The 15,069-nt window shown below is 37.1% G+C and overlaps 1 protein-coding gene across 8 annotated transcripts in view; it reads right to left on the bottom strand.

Annotated features, from left to right (window-relative positions):
• Positions 1 to 815: 815 nt before the first annotated feature.
• LOC131062901 (beta-glucosidase 22) overlaps positions 816 to 15,069 on the bottom strand; it is a 73,980-nt gene continuing 59,726 nt past the window's right edge. For 7 of the 8 annotated variants that reach the window (XM_057996643.2, XM_057996650.2, XM_057996644.1 and 4 more), the window contains 4 exons: positions 1,777 to 1,805; positions 1,580 to 1,682; positions 1,384 to 1,492; positions 816 to 1,267 (listed from right to left, as the gene is read on the bottom strand). In XM_057996643.2, the coding sequence (XP_057852626.1) occupies positions 1,048 to 1,267; positions 1,384 to 1,492; positions 1,580 to 1,682; positions 1,777 to 1,805 (461 nt within the window). In that variant the 3' untranslated portion in view covers positions 816 to 1,047. The remainder of the gene's footprint in view (positions 1,268 to 1,383; positions 1,493 to 1,579; positions 1,683 to 1,776; positions 1,806 to 15,069) is intronic. The other variant, XM_057996646.1, reaches the window with a different exon arrangement.

Genomic DNA, 15,069 nt, shown 5'->3' with positions numbered 1-15,069 from the left:
CCTTATGACTTTATGTGACATAGTAGTAGAGACACCTACCTTAAGACAACAAGTTATGGAAAATAAAAAATAACAAAGTTTGGAATCTTTCCAATCGGATCATTTCTTGCGTGATGGGCTGGGTTGTTAATAGGGACAGAGAGTTTAAGGTTACTAGATCTGAAGGAGATTGACCTCATAAATGTATGTAGGCAAATAAGCGAACTAAAATTTGTTTTGATGATTCTGCCTTCAGCATCGATGATAAAAAAATTGGCAACTTTATATGTCCTACAAGATAGAGTGATATTCAAAAGGGACACTAAGACGGCACAAGGTCTAAGTTTGAGTCTCCATGGACTTAATAATGATGGGTATGAATGAGATAGCAATCATGATGGAGAATTCTTTATTCCATAGAGATGATTAGGCTTTCTCCACTTGAACTCATAAACTTTTGCTAGTAATTCCATAAGTGGAAAATATTGATGCGAGAAAAAACACAAGAGTCAGAGCACAAATAGCAAAAACTCCATTAAATGCCAAAGATGACAATAAGGAATCACCCAAACAAATGCCATGGATATCCCTCTCCCAAAAAGAAATCCATGGATAGATGCAAGGAGGAGAATGATAATAATGATAATGACTTTTAACATATTTAAGACTAGATTGATCTATAGAATCTACCAAAGTGTGTAAATGCTTGATCTGTAGGATGTTGACGATGATACAGAGGAAGACACAAGATTCATAATTATGTGCACATTTATTCTCTACAAATCACAGAAACACTCAATTACACGTAAAAGATGACACTAGTGGATCACCCAAGCTAATGTAATGGATATCCTTCTCATAATAAGATAACCATGAGATATGCCATTGACCAAGTTCATGCATCATATATCGATGGCCTTAGGAATATAATCACCCATTATGAATATATGCTGGCTGGAAATGAAATCCTAATCTGTTGATCTCTAAAGATTTTCTGGTTTCAAATTAGATTACAGCAGCTTGTATTATTATTCTTACGTTCAAACTGATTGTGAGGAGATAGCTAGTTTATTGTGTATGGGAACATGCCTTCTCTTCCACAAAATCAATGTGTTTGCTCCCTTTCAAGAATTCCGTGTACCAACGAGCAGAAAGAGTTGGGTATCTCTTCAATTTTTCATCTTTAAAATCCACAAAAAACAAGCCATAACGAAATTCGTAGCCATATAAAAACTCAAAGAGATCAACAAAACTCCATACAAAATATCCCTGAGCATTGGATCCATTCTTACACGATAACAATCCAATTTTCTGAGAAACCATTCTCATTACTTGTTTACTTTTTTTCTAATATATAAATACATACACAGAATGGTGTACAGAAGGTTGATTGCAGCAATATACCTGATAGCTGAAAGCAAACTTCCAAGATAATCATGGAGATAGTCCACCCTTGGTTGATCATTCAATGCATCTAAAAGTGAAAGAGATTCATTGTTGGCAGTAGCATATCCTATTCACATTTCAAATTCAGGTTATGAAATTGCAGTTTTACATTTATTAAGGAGACACAGAAAGTGTAAATAGCACAAGAGAGTACCATTTTCATATGCTATTACAGGAGGATTTCCATACTGTTGCTTGAAGTACTCCAGTATTGCTTGCATTCCCCAAGGAACAATAGCAAGTCCAGAAGGTGCTAACTGGCAGTAAATTTACAAAAATCAAGATTCTTCACAGTTAGGACGTACAATGTATTGGTTACAAATGGAGGCAAGGAATAAGTGATCTACTTACCTTAGCTATAGGTATACCATCTCGGAGTTCTGTGCACACACATTAATATATATTAGAAGTCAGAATCCTTTAATATCTGTGAAATAATATATCCATTAAAACAAACAGTGAACAGTGCACAAATATATGAGCATCTTGAGACAACTTTTTGATATAAGATCTTTGGTGTGGACCTACATTACTGCAGTCTGCCAGATGTATGCATATCAGAATTCAGAATTCTTTAATAACCATGAAATAATATACTCTTTAAAACAATTAGTAAACACTGCAAAAACATGTCTATCTTGTAAAAGCTTACTGATGAGCATAAGATCATTGGTGTGGAATCACATTGTTGTAGTCTGCAATTCTTATGCCCATATAAAAGTTGAGGGCTTCAGCTACGACACAGTTTTGTGTTATGGTATGACTTATAATCACACATGCTAATTGTGCTCTTATTTGGAATGACCTTGGGAACTCTTTTATGTGTCTTGAACCAAAGAACTCCCAGTTGCTGCCGAAGTGAGATAGTCTTCCATTTGAAGTGTTGAACATTCTCCCAAATGCCCTCCTTAAGCCACACTAATGTGCTTGGGGATTCTAATCTGGCCATGGTATCATTTATTTCCTATAGACCAGCTACAAATTGAACCTAGGACCTCCCATTCTTACATGGGGTGCTGTAGCACTAAGCTACTTGTCCCTTCACCAGCAGGAGTGTAGATCGTTTTTTCAACACCCTTTCAGTAAATTTTTTTTCTTTTGGATGTCAGTTTGGCTAGATTAATTTGTTTTACAAGATGCTATTGGAAGTTCACCAACACAGTGAATCTAGTAACCTAATAGTATCCTCAGCCTCATGATAGCCTACTCTGATTTTCTTGATTGTGGATTATAAAATTGCACTTATCTTTGATCTTTTTCATTTAGACTTCCTGATTGAGGCTAGAAACCATTGCATTTCTCTTCTTTCTTTGATAATCCTTATTGTGTGTTGGAAGACTGTTGCATTGTTTTCATAAGGTATGCACTTCTTCTTTATTGCTTAATGGTTTTGATTGCCAGCATAAAATTATGACCCAAGCTATAGTTTCATAATTGAAATATAAATGATTATTTTGTGATTGATTGCATATGTTATGGTTGCTTAGCTTGATAGTAAAAAATGCTTATAGATTTTAGAGAGAAATCTAAGTTTTCCGCTAAAAGCACCATTGTGTTAAAAAATGTTTTCTTTTTCATTTTTTTTTTCTGCTTGATTAGTATCCAGGCATTTTCTGAAAGTTTCCTTTGTTTTTATTTCTTTTCTAGAGTGATATACAAGCATGATCGAAATCCTGAAAGGAGAAATGTAACTTAGAGAATTCACGAAGAACACTATGCTTCAGTTTTTATTCTTGGTGAAAGCCTCAAGGATTCTTTGGCAACTACATTTTCCTAAAGGCAAACCAAAGAAACCTATCAGAATATGAGATGACATTTATAGAATCAAATAAACTTGACCACAACATTTTCCTGAAGACAGACTAAATAAACATGGAAATGTTAGATGACATTAATAATCATTAAGCTTGAATTTGATAATGGGAAAGGTTTGAAGAAATTGATAGAGGAGTTTTGAACTCTTCAATATTCCCCATTTAGCTTATGAACATGAATGGTGGTAACCTCTTGGTGAATTGGATTCTAGTTATGATGTAGCAGGAAATTATTTGTTTCGTTGAATGCTCAAAAGATGTATGAGTTGAAGTATTCTACTTGGACCATGAATTACTCAATAAAGGTGTTGATAGATCCTCCATTCCTTAAGATGTTTTTGAGTCAGGTTTTAGGCATTTTCGTAAGTAAAGGAGACATTTAGAAATGGTATTTCCTCAATCTTAAATGCTGTGAAACCTTACAGAAGACCAATACGGTAAGGAATAACGTTCCTACTGTTCAGTTGGAAAACTGTTGGTCATTTAAAGGAGAATGTGTTCAATATCCTAAGTTTTCATAAAGTCTCATTCTAACTTATTAGGGATATTAAGATAAGCTGTGGTCATTCAATCTCTGTGGGGCACTGCTAGAAGCTCACTCTTTTTTATTGTTATGTATGAAGGTTGTTGAGAATTACAAACCAATCAACATAGATATACAAGGAATTATATATGTGACCACTATTCAAGATGTTAGATTCAGAAATAAACGGAAGCTAGCCAAAAACCTAGTGCACAATATAGAACAATAAAACTATTCTAGTAAATGATACAAAAATAAAAATTAGAAGAATAGGGTTAGTTCCCACAAAGAACTATGCAAACGATCAAGAAGCAAAATACCATTGCAAGAGCTCACAATAACAAGAATGGATAACAAGCTAGAGGAGTGGATACATATATAGGAAAGGGGAAAGGCAAAACCAACCAATGAGAAAAATCACCCCAACTACCAAAATAGGTGGGAGTTACATTCATGGAAGATGCCATCTACCCTTATTATGGCCCACTCACTACAACTAGACAAGCTAAACTAAATGTGTAGGAAAATACATAATATCAAAATAAGGAAAATAAAAAGCTTACACTAACACCCCCTTTAAATGCAACTTAGGTGGGTAAGGATATGGATTCTAACAAATGAAGCCCAATGAGGTGCCCATGAAAAAATAGATCTCACCAAAGAGAAGAAGCTTGCCCTAATCACCCCTCCCTAGCACTAGCCCACCTCCCAACAAAAATAGATGGGTCCCAACAAATGGAACTTGATGAGGTACCTGTTGTGATCATTTCACACATTGCCCCATCAAAATGGGGACCCCCTTTTTTTTGGCTCAAGTCCTAGTCTTTTAGCCTAATATCTCTCTTGCCAGAGAGATGAGTGAGTTTGTTAGCCTTCAGTAACGTCTAGATCACATGAGAAATGAAGCCCATCATGAGTTCAACCAAATAATGAATGAGAGATTGCTAGTAAGGGATGCTTCAAGTGCTCCTCTTCTAGAGCGAAATTCACTTCAAGTGCCCCTCTCTTGGAGCGAATTTCAATCTTGTTGCCTTAGGTTGAAGGTGAAATCATATTCAAGGTGAGTTTTGAGGTCTTTTAGTATATAGAGGCATAAACTAAGGCATGAAGTAATAAGATTCAACTCAAAAGTGTGTTTTCAAGCTACTTCACGTGCTAAAGACTCAGAGCGAAAATCCTCTTAAGACTTCATGTTGAGAATGCTATGAAGTGTTGGAATTGAGAAAGAGCAAAGGAGAGTTAGAGTGTTGATTTGAAATTAACTTCAAGAGCTCCTTTGGAGCGAATTTCACTTCATGTGCTCTTTGATAGGAGCGAAATTTCCTTTTAGGCCTTCCATAAGGTAAGTTTGACATGTTTTCATGAATGAATGTTTGAAAGACCTAAGGTTTGAGTCGATGGAGCAAAGTAAAGTGATTGAGAACAAGTTTAGTTCTGATTTGAAATTCACTTCAATTGCACACCCTCTGGAGTGAACTTCAAGTGCATGTGATTTGGAGCGAACTTCACGTGCATGAATCATGGAGCGAACTTCACTTTGGATGCTCCTAATTGAGAGAAAATTTGCCTCATTTTCCCAAGATAGGATACGAAATTGCTTATAGCTCCTTGCCTTGAGCCGACTTGATGTCTTCATGTGCTTAGAAAAGAACAATTTTGAGTTTAAGATGATGAAGGGCAAGTTTGAGGGTCACTTCATGTGCTCCTTATTCAAAGCGAGCTTCAAGTGCAACCCTTGTGGAGTGAACTTCATGTGCTCCTTGTTGAGAGCGAAATGCCTTTCATTTGCTCACGAAAAGGGTGAATTATGTTTGAAAGCACTTTCATGCCTATCAAAGACTAATCAAACACGAATTTGGCGCCAAAAGAAAATACAAATTTGTTCAAATTGTGTCAAGTCGGCCAGCATGGGAAAACAAACTTAATTTTATTTTTACTAAACCAGGTCGGCCTACCTAGGGAGAGATACAACCTTTCCTTTAAGAGCCTATAAGGAGAGAATCAAGATCAATCATTTCAGTCATCAATTCAAAACAAATCCTTCTCTCTAATAAGCAAATTTCAGGAGCAGATTAGCGAGCTTCATCAGCAAGAAAGCGAATTCAATCAGCACTAAAGCGAATTCAGTCACAAAAGAAGAATCCGAGGCACATATTCAGTAATCTAGAGGATTGAATTCCATCATTGAGCAGGAAAAATCATCTTAAAGTGTAGCGAGTTCATCCTTCACAAGGCGAAATTGTCCAAGTTACAGCGAACTCCTCCATATTATCAGTCACCTTTTGATCAGGTTCAAGGTTAATCTATTAAAAATCAAAGGTAACTATTGCATCTTGACTGATAGGAAATTGGAAACAGGTCTAATTAAAGTCGAATAGCGATATATTCATTGAATTAGGCCTCCATTATTGATGCTGATTCATTAGGAAGTGTAGATAAATCAGTCTTATTTAGCATTTAGTTTCAGATTCATTAGAATTTAAGATTGGTTTGAATTGATTTTATAAGCTATCTACTATCGTTCTTAAGGTCAAATAGGCTTCATTAGATTAATATTTTACATATCTCTCACCATTCTCCTAATTTACACATCTCTTATAGGTAGAGAATGGCGGCACCTAAACCTAGTGGAACTGTGAATCATCAAGCACTCATCAAAGAAGACTCGAGGAGCAGTACATTAGAAACCAAGATCACATCCCACTGGAGCAGGATAGAAGACACCAATCTTGGGAAATTCGACACCAAGAAGTTCCGGAGCCTGTTATACACAAGTGAACCAACTACTACGACGAAGAAGATGATGGATAGCGGAATGCAGCTGGCTTCCCTCCTACGGTGCGATGCTATGAGTTAATTGTTGAATGTGCTCAACATTATGATTCTCGCTCAAGAAGAATAGTGGCGAAGGATGGGAGACTACTTGCTTACCTCTCAGAGACAGCCATTAGTGAAGCATTTCATCTACTTGAGCCTAAAGACATGATCTACGTGAGTGTAAAAGGAGATAAGTCAGCCCATGATGATGATCCAGAAGCTTGTTTAAGGATCATCGACAAGTTTTGGTTATCAAAGAGTAGAGGTGGTAAGAGCACAATGCCTGGCAGATTACACAGAGTGGACTTCAAAGATGAATTCAGAGACTTCATCACACTACTTCATCATGTGGTTGGTGCACTTGAGGCTTCATATTTCGAGGACTGGATGTTTTTCTTCATAGAGATAGTCACGCATGGCAAGAATGCAATCAATTGGGCGAGACTCATCAACAACAGTATCGATGTGCAGCTAAGAAGACTAATGCGCACTAGGACATTCTACATGAGTTCCTATGTTATATACTCTCTTGCAAGGAATTATGAGTATCTCAGGCTGGTGTATAGAGGCATAGTCGAAAGAGGACCGAGAGAAATAAAAGTGCATGAGTGTTATACACAACTTCATCATCCGACTAAACAACACTATAGGAAAGTGAATGATACATTCACTGTTCACATCACGAGGTTGCTTCAAGGTGGAATTCATCAAAGACTCTCTCCAAGAGCACAAGCATTGGTTCAAGAGTATGGTGCATGGTTCATCCAATTCCCAAAATTCACCTATATTAGAGTTCAAGGACGTCCTTCTCCTCCCTACACCTGCCACACTACCCGACAATCATAATAGTGCTACTTGAGGTGGTTAGACAATTAGTGGCATGTGTCAAGGCATATAGACACAAACATGGAACCAATGTCTCTTTTCCTATTTCACTTGAAGACTCTATTGAAGTGTGTCCTTCCCTTCAAGCAACCGAGAATGCCGAAGGGGAGCTAGCCCTCTATTCACTCAAGCCATTCACTCCTAGAGATCACTTTGATCCACATGACAATATAAGAGGAATTATGGGAAAGAAGTATGAACACCAGTGGCAGTTAGAAGACTATTGGATGAATGTTCAAGATGATTTAGAAGCGAAGAAAAAGATGTATTCTAGGCTACCTCTTGATTTCATCCGGAAGTGTAAGTTGTTTAGTGTTGCTGACCAAGCACATGATAGTGACAAATATCTCCAATCCTCCTATGCCAGAGAAAGCAAGGAGATCCAGATCAATTGGGTGAAAATGAAGGTCGTAGATTTGAAAGAGTTGATGAAACAAGTCTTGGAGTACACTCGCATATGGATAGACATCCAACATCAGAAATTGAAAGAGCAGAATATAACAATGACATTCCACTCAGAAGCAAGGAAAGACAATGAAGATGAAGCAAGTGCGAGCGGAAGTGCTTCCCAATCATCTCACTCAAGAGGTTCAAAGAGAAAAGATAATCGCGGAGAAAAGGAGTCATCAAGGAAGAAACATAAATCGAATTCTAGTCATCCTTCCAGCACTTCCTCCAAGGCGTGAAGAAGAGTTAAATCAGGATGAAAGGCATGAAGAACAAAGGATAGATAAATAATTGAATCAAGGAGTAAATGAATCAATAGAATCTACAATTCTGAATGATAAAAGCAAAGAAAAGTTATCGCAAGAACAAAAGGATCTCACTCCTCAAGTTCAAGTAGAGTTGCCGGAAACTCCTTTGTCCCTCCCTGGGCACGTGTTTCCCCGTATCCGTTCCCGTTTCCGAAATGGATATGTATCCGATACAGCCTAGATACACGTCGAATATTTTACCCACGCATGCCCAAAAATCCTTTATTTCCAACCATGCTAAATACTAATGTGATTTGATTTTTTTTAAAAATTGACGTAAATCTTCCTAAATTAAATTTTAAAAAATTTCATTCATGCATTTAAAAAAAAATGGTATTAACAATGTCTACACCAAATGAGAAAGACAAATGAAATGTTTTTCTATTTCAGTGACCCATTTTTGGGTTCTCTTCCAATGCAACTCTTCTATTTTTGCATATTGTAAAATGTTAAATCAACTTATCATTATTTATGTAGCAATTATGTGTCTATATTGCTTTTGAGTTAATGAAAATCTCCTCGAATAACTTAGAAAATTGTGTTAAATATGTGTATGTGTTTTTTATGAATGACGTATCCAACCATATCTATATTGGGGGTCTTAAAAAATAGCCGTATCTGTATCGGATACTATATCCGTGTGCATGCAACTTTGCATTCAAGAGATTGATGAAGATGAAGATGAAGACAGTGATGAGACCACTTCCCCACCTAGAGATGAGCAAATGCTTGAAGAAACACAAGTTGAAGAAGGGAGATCATCTATTCTTGAATGGCTCAAGGAAAGGCTAGCCAAAGAAGTGATAGTAGTTGATGAATAATCAATATATGACTTAGAGAGCCTTCTAAGTTGGACTCAAAAGGTCACCAAGAAAAAGAAAGCTACGAAGATGTCTAAGGTGATCAGAGATGATTTAGGCTTTCGGAAGTTACAAATAGCTATTCCAATGGTTGACACGTATGAAGATGAAATCACAGCAGATAAATATGATATGGAGACTATTGATTTGGGCCCACTCACCTCTGAGCAAGCCATAGGTGATGTGAATGATTCATTAAAGACAGTTAATGATATGCTTAGAATGGAACTAGAGAAGAATAAAAGGTTAGAAAAAGAGATAAGTGCGTGGAGAAACTACTTCCAACAATTCCAAGAACCATCGAGACAACATAATCTAGCAGCTACACCACCATCTTTGCTTCCTTCGGAATCAGTTGATCATATGGAGAAGATGAGGAATTCAGCACAACTGATGGACACATGGATCGAAGACTCTTATACCAAAGTTAGCAAGTTTATGAAAGGTATAATGAAGACACTTGGTATCGTCATAAAAGTCCTTGGAAGGACTCATGTCCTCATAGAAGCCTTTGAAGCATTTGCTCATACCAGAGATGTTATCATCCCAGTATTGCAAGTAATAAGGAAAACACACACGAAAGTCTTAGCAAGAGAGAAAATAAGAAGGGAAGGATCTACACCCAGCTTTCTACATTGGAGTAGTCTACTTCGCACAAAGAAGATCATTTTTGAAGATATTGGAAACTGGTGCAGTCAAGTTCAAGATGATATGCATCTTATTCATGATAAGATAGTGGAAGTAGCACAAATAATAATGGAGAAGAAGATTGATCCTGGAATGATTATAGAAACCAAAAAATTGGAGGAAAGAATAAAAGTTATCTTTCATGGAACTGATGGAATGATCACCAAAAGGCAATTGGATGATATGTTCGCACTCGTTGTATTAGCCAACAAAACCCAAGAGCTTGAACCTGAATGGGAAAATGCTATTGTCAAGGCCTTCGAGGAAGTCATGCTCATGGAAGAATAGTTGAAGACTTTACCAGAAGTTTTGATGACTGAGATAGAGGGTATGATGACTAGATTTCATAGAATATGCCAAAAAGGAAAGGGAGAAAGGAAACACGATTCTAGAAGACAGTTCATTATGATCCTACTTGACAATTCATTTTCTCATTGGAAGATGCTTCCTCGAAATCAGTGCCAGCTCATATTATTTTCTCATTGGTTGATTTCATGATAATGCTTATCTAGATAGGGTTTCATTTGTATCAAACCCTAATTAGGGTTTAGGTGGCAGAATCTTGGCCCTTGATCTTCATTTGATCTTGGCCCTTCATTGTATTTGGGAGTGATATATAAACTCCACTCATTTCATTTCTAATAGATTAGATATTAGACATTAGACAACAAACATTAGCTATAAAAGATAGATGTTAGAGTTCAAGAGAGATAAGAGAAGGACTTGAAGAATTGTTGTTACTTTTCTATTGGATTAATAAAACATTGAAGTTATGGTGTTTTTATTAAATCCTTGAAGCTTCTTGCATGGTTTTTCATCCTCTCAAGTCAATCTTTGATATTGGTTTAAGTATTTAGATTGAATGATGAAATGTTGTACTTGATTTATTGTGAAGCTCCTAATCCATACCACTAGCCTCTTGCTGATTGTAAGTGTGCCTAGTGTGGTCAACTGGAATTATTGAAAGTGCTTAAGTTCAATTGTTGCTTAATCATGGATATGCATTCAAGTGATGGTGTCTATGCTTAGTAGCGATTTGAAAATCTTCAAATGTCCTTAGAAGATTGCACTAGTTTTAGTTGAGTTGTTATTGTATGGAAATACTAAGACTAGTAGAGTTTCACTTAAATCATCCTTCATCCATCCATTCCTAGGATAGCTTAGTATCTCTCAACCCTCATCCTTTGCAATTTTTTGATAAAAATCTAGTAGTAATAGGAAATAACTTCATTGCATATCATCCGTAAAGCACTTCAAAAAGTCTTCTCATACGTAAGGTCCCTTGATGAAACAGTAATCACAACGACCACTCGTTCTTATCCACACATCAAGACCTGACATACCAGAACCTTGGAGTTGTCTCAAGTGATCCTTAAGCTAATCTTCAACATTTGAGTAACTTTGTTCAAGAGAGGATAAGATACTTTTGGGTATTTTATTCTATGTTCGCACGTGCATGAAAAACACATCAACAATACCCATGAAGAAGTAGAAAGACGCCCTAAAGTACAAAGGAAGGACTACATATCCCATTGAAGAACTAGCCTTCCACATCTCAAACAAAGCTCATAAATGAAGAAACTTGCTTTCTATTGTGATGTTTTCACACATTGCCCCATTGCAAATGGGGACCCCTATTTTTGCTTGTTAGCTTAGGTGTTTTTTGTGTTTTGTTTTAGCTTGGCATTAATTTTGTAGTTTTAACCTTTGCTTATGAGAAGGATATGTTTAGTTAGTTCGGGATGGCGTAAGTGTTGAGGGTGCAATCTCTTGTCCTTGGTGTACAATTGAGTCAGGGAGACATGTTTCATGTCTAGAACCCATGGTAAAGTGTTGGGATTGAGTTTGAAGTCAAGTTGCTAAAGTTGCAAAATCATGTCAAAGTTGCCAAGGAAGTTGTCAAGGTAATTGAAGTTGTGAAATCGAGCAATGTTGTAAAGATGTCAATACTAGGATGTGGCACTTAGATGAGGAATTCCTTGTCAAGGTCGGATTTTACGACCTTAATAGGATCAAGGAAAAAGAAAAACTTTCAAAATCCATGTCTAAGGTGTGGAGATTCAAAATTGGGAGCTCAATGCCTAAGGATCAATTATGAAATACTAAAGTCATTTGATTTTATCCTTGGCACATTTGGGGAATTTTCCTTTGCTTGTTTGTCCTTCGACATATCTAGTTAGCTCCTAGGTTTTGTCCTTGTTAGGTGAGGACTTGTACACAACTTACGTTATTTTGTCCCTAGTCCTTGGCCCTGTTGATGTGTATTTTTTACACTATCAAACACAGAATAAAATACCTAAAGGTACCTTATCCTCTCTTGAGTAAAGCCTCTGATTGCTGAAGATATCGCGAAAAAGGATCAATTAGGATGACTTCAAGGTTCTTGTATGTAGGGTCTCTACGTGTGGATAAGCTCTTTGTGGTATGATGTGATTTGCTGGAATCACAAGGGGACTTACATTTGATGCCTGAACTTCTAATTTGCTTTGAATATTGTTGGAACACAGGATTTTCACTAGCTTAGATTTGAAAAAAGGAAAAAAGACGAGGGCGAGGAGAGGATCTAATCCTAACACTAAGAATGTAAGAGCAATGAATGATCTTTGATGAAATTCTAACTAAGTCTTGTTTTGACATCATAGGAACATCTCCACAAGGTTAGTGCGATCTTCGAAGGAAAGCTTTATGATGTTCAAATCATCACTGCAGGCATAGACACTATCAGGTTGATGCATATCGATGAAGAAGCGACAATTGAAGTTAAGCTTAAGCTGAATGATTCCAGTTGACTACGCAAGGCAAGTCTGCAATCAACAAACTGCTAGTAGTATGGATATACGAATTTCACCATCAATCAAGCACATTTCTTCCACTCATCTAATCATAAAATCAAACATGAGAAGTATAAAGACCATGCAAATTGTCGAATCGACCCATAAATTTCACCATTTCTTCAATGAAGTTACAAGTCTTTTACAACAACATCTTGGCAACAATCTTTGCCTTCTCTCTCTACTCTACTCTAATTGCTATTCTCTCTCTATCTTCTAACTGCTTCCAACTATTCCTAACTATTCTAACTATTGCTAATTACCTTTACAAAATGAAATGCCAGGGCTTATATAGTGCCATCAATACAATTCGATGACTTAGATCAATTCGAGATCAATGGCCAAGATTCAACAATGAAAACCCTAATTAGGGTTTGTTACAACCATTACATAACATTTAATGCTTGACCAATGATAAAATTGTATTGCTTGGACACATGTCCTTTCTAGAAAATTCCACCAATGGATAGCTGGGGTAGGTACATCGGAGTTTGTGCCACCTTCCATAAGTTAGGTACATTGAATTTGGAAATGCTGAGGTGGACCACACTGACTGGAGAAGTGATGACTAGGATGCCACCTCGTCTGACACTTGTAACTTGGTAAATATTCAACTTGGTGTTGTTGAGAAACTAGCTTTAATTAATTCATCTGGAACTATCTGCTTCTTCAACGAACCCTTGTTCTAACTTCTTGTGTCCTTGATGTGCAGGACGATGATGTACCTCGCCTTGTAATACTGGATTGGAGAAGTCGCCCTTGATGACGTTAGTCCAAAGAAGGCCGTCCTTGTCGATGCTAGGCTGGAGGAGGTCGCCCTTGTCCTTGCTTGACCGTCCCGGAGCAGACTGTCCTTGATCCGGCTTGATTTTCCTTGATGAAATCTCCATTTGATGCCTACACAACATTTCAAAATTAGTAACATGATTTTGCAATGAATAACTAGATTAGAGATTAAATTTAGGAAACTTCATGATAAGTCCTTGAGTTATCATTTCCTAAAAACGATTGAGCTACTGGAATTCAAAATTTCAAAATTCAAAATTTGAAGCAATGACGATCAAAATTCAAAATTCAAAACAAGGGATCACATCGCCATACCTCACTTGAGAGCTTAACTCTAAAATGCAAAAATGAAGAAAATCGCCTAGGCAAAACTTAATTCGAAGCTTCCCACGTGATCCCTCTTCAAATGAACGTCCTCTTTAGTAATTCGCCACCTTTGGGGGGGGGGTCTTCAATGTAGTCTTTGGCAAGTTCGCCCCACTTTAACTTCAAGTTCGCACTCCCTTTGCTAAATTCGCACTTCTCCTTTATGAAATTCACTCCTTGTAAATACAAATCGCACCTCTCTTTGTCTTCTCCAAATCGCATATGAATGAAGGTGAAATGATGATTTGAAAATGAAAATATCACCTTCCCTTTATAGGCGCTTACCCCATGCATTACCTTAGGCCGACTTTTGCAAAATAAGGTAATTAAAAGCAATTTTAAAATAAAACCAAAGGCCGACTTTGTAAGAATAAAACAAGTAAATCCAAGCGCTCCAAGTTTTCATTTAAAATAATAATTAATTAATTAAATGCCATCGTTTTTAATTAATTCATTTTTTTTTAAATAGGCAAAATTAATCAATTAAATGCTCATGCGTTAATTTTTAAATGCTATCAATTGAATATTCCAATTTATCGATTTTTCTAGCATTTAATAAAATTCAAAAAAAATGTTTTAATGCCAAAACTTGGAGATGGTGGAAAGATACAAACCATTATCGCCCTGGTCCCTGACTGAGGGACAGGAGCGAACTTCCATTTTAGCCTTTGATTTTCGCCTTTGACGTTCAAAATCTCCATCTTTACGTTGAAACTGGCATTTTCGCTAAGAACCTCGAGCTTGATTGATTTGATTTTGTGGATGAGTGCCTCCTGAGGTTGATATCGCCCTGGTCCCTTGGTGAGGGACAAGAGCGATCTTGGTGTTTTCTCCTTGATCTTGCTTCTTCAATCACCAATCTTCATTATATGGCAAGCAATGACGTTATCCCTTCGCTTCATGCACATTCTACTTGTCGTTAACAAGGCATATTCGATGTTTAAATGGTTTTCGCCCTGGTCCCTTGGTGAGGGACAGGAGCGAATTTTATGCTCTAGCCAACATTTGCTATCTTTCAACCTTTGCTTCTTGTTCGTTGCCTTCCAAATGATATCTTCGACCTTGTGCAACCTTGTACGTCCTTGAATTGGCGTGATTTTTGAATGAACTGGCTAATAAAATGAATATCGCCCTGGTCCCTTACTGAGGGACAGGAGCGAATTTGGACTTGTAGGCTCCATCACACTTTGCTAACTTCAAAAATTATCTTCAATAGACTCGTTGTGTCCCCTTTCATTCATCCTTGGTCGGGAGTTTGTTCAAACTTGGCGAGAAATCGACCTAAGGCAAAAATTGCTCTGGTCCCTGACTGAGGGACAG

This window comes from Cryptomeria japonica, chromosome 9 (genome assembly GCF_030272615.1).
Source record: "Cryptomeria japonica chromosome 9, Sugi_1.0, whole genome shotgun sequence".
Lineage (NCBI taxonomy): Eukaryota > Viridiplantae > Streptophyta > Pinopsida > Cupressales > Cupressaceae > Cryptomeria > Cryptomeria japonica.
Note: the sequence above shows the minus strand (reverse complement) of the source record. Positions and strands in the feature narration are given on the sequence as shown.